This window comes from Natrix helvetica (genome assembly GCF_964273705.1).
Source record: "Natrix helvetica genome assembly, chromosome: 1".
NCBI lineage: Eukaryota > Metazoa > Chordata > Lepidosauria > Squamata > Natricidae > Natrix > Natrix helvetica.
The window spans coordinates 234,247,290-234,253,289 of record NC_138548.1 but is presented as its reverse complement, the minus strand read 5'-3'; the positions used below and the strand labels follow the sequence as shown (position 1 = coordinate 234,253,289).

At 38.0% G+C, this 6,000-nt stretch overlaps 1 protein-coding gene across 2 annotated transcripts in view; it reads right to left on the bottom strand.

Moving 5' to 3' along the window:
* Nucleotides 1–708: 708 nt before the first annotated feature.
* Nucleotides 709–6,000, bottom strand: part of LOC309399151 (ABC-type organic anion transporter ABCA8-like) — an 81,584-nt gene continuing 76,292 nt past the window's right edge. Inside the window, exons 35-38 of one of the 2 annotated variants that reach the window (XM_081966686.1) lie at nucleotides 5,860–6,000; nucleotides 4,452–4,539; nucleotides 2,682–2,737; nucleotides 709–1,237 (exon numbers count right to left, since the gene is read on the bottom strand). In XM_081966686.1, the coding sequence (XP_081822812.1) occupies nucleotides 2,696–2,737; nucleotides 4,452–4,539; nucleotides 5,860–6,000 (271 nt within the window). In that variant the 3' untranslated portion in view covers nucleotides 709–1,237; nucleotides 2,682–2,695. The remainder of the gene's footprint in view (nucleotides 1,238–2,681; nucleotides 2,738–4,451; nucleotides 4,540–5,859) is intronic. The other variant, XM_081966685.1, reaches the window with a different exon arrangement.

Sequence of the window (6,000 nt, the reverse complement as noted above, 5' to 3'; positions counted from 1 at the left end):
TATAACCCAGTAAATTAACATATGAAATAGAAAACATTCTTTCAATCTGTAATTTTCAGTTCTCGGAAATCCACAGCAATCAAAAAAAGAACACAAGCAATTAATCATTCAGAAACTGGTTCTGAGTAAAGCTGTAGTAAATCCCAATAGTATCTTAGTGTTATTTAATCTTTACATAACAGCTGTTTCTCATGTGATGTTTGATAATACTTTACAAAACAGTTCACTATCGCAACTACTTCAGACTTAATTCTGGAACCAGACGCAGTAGAAAGATGAAGAGGCTTGTGGCTGTGCAGAGTTGGGATTTTTGGGAGGAGATGTCCTTAGAGTACAGCAAATGGTTACCGTAATTGTTAAGGGTGTTTTTTTTCCACCAAGGAGAAAAAAGAATGAAAAAAATGTGTGATTCATATAAGAAAATAATTTGATTGGCTTTGAGCTTCTTTCATTTTCAGTAGGGGTTGAGAAGTGTTACTTCTTTTCTGGCTCAGGCCCTGACATATATTAATCCCAAAATCATTTCTGATGAAGAAAATAAACAAAGTTTATTTTCTTCTATTTCTCAGTTTTGCTGAGATGAAGAAGGGGCATCCCTCCGCTCAAAAAATCCATTTTTCCCCTCTGCACTGTTGATATTTCTGTGTTCAGTTTTTCACAGTTGCACGTTTAAAAATGTAGGACAAAGGAGAGAAAGATGCTTAGATATTTAGAATGCAGCAATTTATTTGCCATATAAACTTTTGGGTATACTGTATATATCATATTTATTGGAATTAAGGCATTTATATATTTTAATCTGAAAAATATATCATCTGTACTTATTTAGGAAAGCAGATATATCTATATATTTGAAAGTATTATGTATACTTTAATTTACACCCACAACAAAAAGGTGAAATTTATGTTCCTGAAACATGAAACAATGCAGAAAAAGTCATTTCCTTCTTGGTTGCAATTTTCCTCAACGGTAAATTCTCTAGATATGGCTAGCATAAGGGTTAGTCACAATGCATTTTCCTTAAAGACTTCCATTCTAAGCAGCAGATTATAATTATCTAGAGAATATTCACTCTTCTAGGTCAAGGAATTGGTGCTTATGTCAATATTCTTCTTTTTTAAAAAATGCGTTGATGACTTAGAGATCACCCTCCTGAAGTTTCTTCCAATCAAAAGTTGTATTCGGAGCCAAATCAAAATAATCTCGCTCTTGCTCTTTGCAAAGTTCTAGGAAAACCTACATAAAGCAGACAATGTTTAATAGGTTAAGTCAATGATAGTTGAATGGTATAAGAGATAACATTTGCCTAATACTTATCTTTCCTAGGAGAAGATTAGTTACAATTCCCTTTTTAAAAGAAGGATCTTTTGGATGAAGAATCCTTGAGGGATTTCTGATTGGTCATTGATTGTACTCTGTCCAAGTAGTGTCTTTGCTATATTGTACCCTTCCTGTTTTTATGGAAGCACTGCCATCCCTTCTTTGCTTTTTGTGGGAAAAGGCAAGATGATCTTTTGAGTGGAAGTGTTCAACTCCACTGCATTTCGTGCCTAAGATATCAAAATGCAGTTGATTTATTTCATTTTGTGTTGTGTTGAGCTTTGCCAAATATATACTTCTCATGTTCTATGTTCCAACTATTATTTCTCTCTTTTTGGCACCAGCAACTAGATGTAATGTAGCTGCATCATCAACATTGTTAGAGCTCTGAAATATTTTCAGCTCTTTCTCAGTACCATCCAACCACCAGAGCGTGGAGGCAACAAATATTGCAGGTCCCGTCCCCTAACGAGATACGTCTGGCGGGAGCTAGAAGAACATTATTCCTCCAAAAAGTAGACTGGCCCCCACTCTGACACTCTTTCAGAAAGCACTGAAGACTTGCTTCTGCTAGCAGGCCTGGGGAACCCAGAATGGGATGGAGGTCATTAAATGGCTGGTTTCAGAGGTGGGTTGCTGCCGGTTTGGCCCAGATTGGCCGAACCGGTAGTAGCAGTGGGGGGGGGAGGCTCCGCCCACCTGCCCGGATGCTTCTGCGCATGTAAAGAATGTTCTCTGCATGAGCAGAAACATTGCACGCTCATGGCAGTGCACCCAAATCAGTAGTAAAAAAATTGGCAATCGACCTCTGGAGTGTATGTTGTCAGCAAGGTGGGAGGATGGGGGTTATTATTTTATTAGTTTTATTATTTATTATTATTTCTTTTATATTGTGTTTTTATCTCCTGTTAATCTCCTTGAGTCGCTGTGAATGAGTAGATGGCAATATAATTTTAAATAAATAAATAAACCAAGGGGACTGTCATCCAACATTATTCCATCAGTCAGTTTATCTCATCTATCCACATGGTTTTCTTGATAAAATACATGAGTGATTTCCCATTGCCTTCTCCTAAGCAGTATAATTATGTGCTTCCTAGCATCTCCCCAGTTCACTATGGCCAGATACAGGAGACTGCTTTGGAATGACCTTCATGCCTTGAGTGACTCTATGGAGAATATAGGGGCACTATGGAGGGACCCTACAGAGAACGTATATTCTTCTTGTCCATTGCAAGTGTTCTTCGCTTGGACCCCTCCCAGGAACACTCTTCTGCCATGGTAAGGCTGCGATATCTGAGGGGGGGGGAGAGAATCCCCACAAATTCTATCAGATAAGTATATTATATAAAGAGATTACCTGTTCCAAAGTGTTCAACGAAAAGCTGTACTCCTCAAGATGGAACAGTTCTTTCGCTATGTAAAGAGGGGAAAGTAGGCTTGGTTAGGCTTTGCATGGAACATTTTTGCTTGTCTTCTGTGCATAGCATATTCATTCCCTACTCAATACCCATATAGCCACAATAGTCACTAGTAACGAGAATCAGGCTAAGGATTACAGCTGTGCAGGCTTTGAAATTAATTCGGAAGTCTGCTTTGGACCTCAACTATGAACACCCAACTCTGTGCTACTCATTAAAGCAGCCTGGCTTCTTAAGTCTGAAAATATGCTGTGTCTGATAAAACATTAATCAACATTAATGAGTCGATTCTTTAAAACAGCAGCATCCTTTTTTCAGAATTGTCCAGCCCACTGAAAATAATGGGTTGTTTTAAAGCATTGCAGGGAGCTGCTATTCCTTGTAAGGCTCAGTTTTGAAAACATTTCAAAAGACTAATGGTGCTTTAAAATATGGTTGGGTTGTTGTAGCGTTACTTTGCAATGCTTCATTTCTCTGTCTATTCATTTGTCTTAAACATAATGATAACATAAACATAATCGAGAAATCTATTATGAAGGTAAGTTCCAAATAAAAGGAACTGTACGAGTGTATGATTCCCCTCAGAGTAGAGGTTATTCCCCAAAATGAACTGCATAGTAGAGACCACATCATAGGCAAAATAGCTTAAGATGTCAACAGGGAATGATAAAACATCATGTCAATAAGGAGTGAAGACGGGAGTTTATAGCTGGGTTTACCGCAGCAATAAGGACAGAATGCGCATATAGAAAGATTCAGTTTCCTAAAAGTTCCAGTTTCAGATCTCTAAAAGGTGACCCTTCTATTAATGGCAATCTGCACTGTTTATTCACCTGACTTGCTTCAAATGATTTTTGAAAACATGCTGAAGGGCTGAATTTCTGAAATAAGCTCTGCCATGCAGATCTACTGCTATCATTCCTTTGGGCTAAAACCAGAAATTTCCAGATTTATTCTCCCTGACTAAAATTACCATGTGGGATGGAGGGAACTTTGGGTTATAATGGAAACTTGCACCTGGTTTTCTTAATCCTACAGAGGCTCTAAGCTGAAAAAAATTGAAAGGCGCTGCAGTGAACAAAATATTTCAGCTGACATCGGAGTATTAGCCATACACATTTTACTCAGTTTGCTGCTGTCCTCAAGAAAGCCACACGTAGTTCAACATTTGTACTTTTTCTGGCACGTGGACTCTGAGTCATTTATTTCTCTCAGAGTTACTTTGGAAGTCCAAAGGGGGACAGGTTTCCATTGAGTAAACCTTGCAAGAAGATGGGAGGTTTCATAGGTAAGGAGAAACTTTGATCATGAATGGTGAACTTAGATCTGCAGTTCTGGGCTGCTTCGTAAGTTCTTACAAGTCATTCTCAAGTTACAACCATTTGTTTAGTGACCGTTTGAAGTTACAATGGCATTGGGGAAAAAAGGTGACTTATGAATGTTTTTCACACTTCTGAGCATTGCAGCATTCTCAAATGTCACATGATGGAAATTCAGAAAATTGACAACTGACATGTATTTATGATGATTGCAAATAAAGAAATACATTCAAATTCCACACTTTGATAGATGTCCAGAGATGCTAAAGATTTTTTTTTTAAAATAAATCTGAGAAAACACATTATTTTTCCTTCAGTGTTCATGCAACATAAGGAGCAGATAATGCCATCTAATGAGAAGTTTATGTTTTCACATTTCATAATACTTACAGACATACCTTTTTCTAACATGGAAAAAGCTTTAGAGAGAGGCAGTGCATTTTCCATTGGAATCTTGTAGACCAACGAAGTGGATATCCTAAAAATAGGTGAAACCATAAATATCCAAAAGAGAGGAGAAATAATAATAACACCATCTCCAGGACTGCTGGTTCCATCTTGAGTCAGCCCATTCAAACTGATCCCCCCCCCCTGCAAAATTATTGGTGGTTCCCCCATGGGATTGAGGCTATTCAAAAGTATGTTGGCCTCAATATTATGGAATATCCTGCTCCTGGAAATCAGTCTAGTACTTTCAGTGATAACAGGGAAATATCACACTGGAGGGGGTTGATTAATTAAGACCCAATCGCACATCCCCCCCCTCAAATCTGGCTGCTTTCTTCTCCATCTTGAAACTACTTTGAATGTACTTTCATTTTATCCCTGATGTTTTTAATGCTTTGATGCTATAAGATGCCAAGAGTGTCTCCAAAACAAGACAGCAGCAAATAAGTTGAATAAAAAATAAAAATTTAAACTTTCTAGAAGGCAATTAAAACCAAGATACCATACAATAATAAACAGTAACAAGAGCCACGGTAGCGCAGTGGTTAGAATGTAGTACTGCAGGCCACTTCTGCTGATTACTGGCTGACAGCAGTTTGGCAGTTCAAATCTCACCAGTCTCAAGGTTGACTCAGCCTTCCATCCTTCCGAGGTGGGTAAAATGAGGACCCAGGTTGTTGGGGGCAATAGGCTGACTCTGTAAAACCGCTTAGAGAGGGCTGTAAAGCACTGCGGTATATAAGTCTAAGTGCAATAATCCATACCACTGATAATTCTGACCAACAAAACTATTGGGCAGAGCAACGCAATTTGTATATACAGAAACTTTAAAAATAAAGGTGCAATTTGTCCAGGGAGGAGTAACAAAGATTTTATTTATTTGTATCTCACCTTTTTTATTTTAACAAATAGCTCAAGGTGATGAACATAACCAACATACCTTACTCCACCTATTTTTCCCAAAACAACAATCCTGGGTTGGGCTGAGAATGAGTGTCTGGCCGAAAGTCACCCAGCTAGCTTTCATGCCTAAGGCAGGACTAGAACTCACAGTCTTCCACTTTCTAGCCTAAAGAAGACCAAACTGGCTCTGCACATTACATACATCTCCACCTGTGCCACAGTATGGTGATTAATTTTGAGAAGCAACTGAATCTAACAGGCAAAACATGTAGCATAACCATCTGGATCAAAGATATGACTTTCTCCTCAGAAGCAAAATCTTCCTAATAGGAGATTAAATTTTAAAAAGTTACTTTCTTCTTCAGTTAAGCCATCTGAAAAGAACAAGGATTCCCATTTCAAACAATTTTAAGCATTCAGTCACATTGTAGATAAATGTTGCTGTTACCTTTCTTGACGAGCTGCTTGTGGGAACATTTTTAGAATCTGAGTATTCACAAGATCTCCTTGTTCTACCCCTTTTACTTTTATTTGCAGCAAATAATTTTTTCCAAATTTGCTTTTCAGGTACTGGATTGAACCCAGGCAC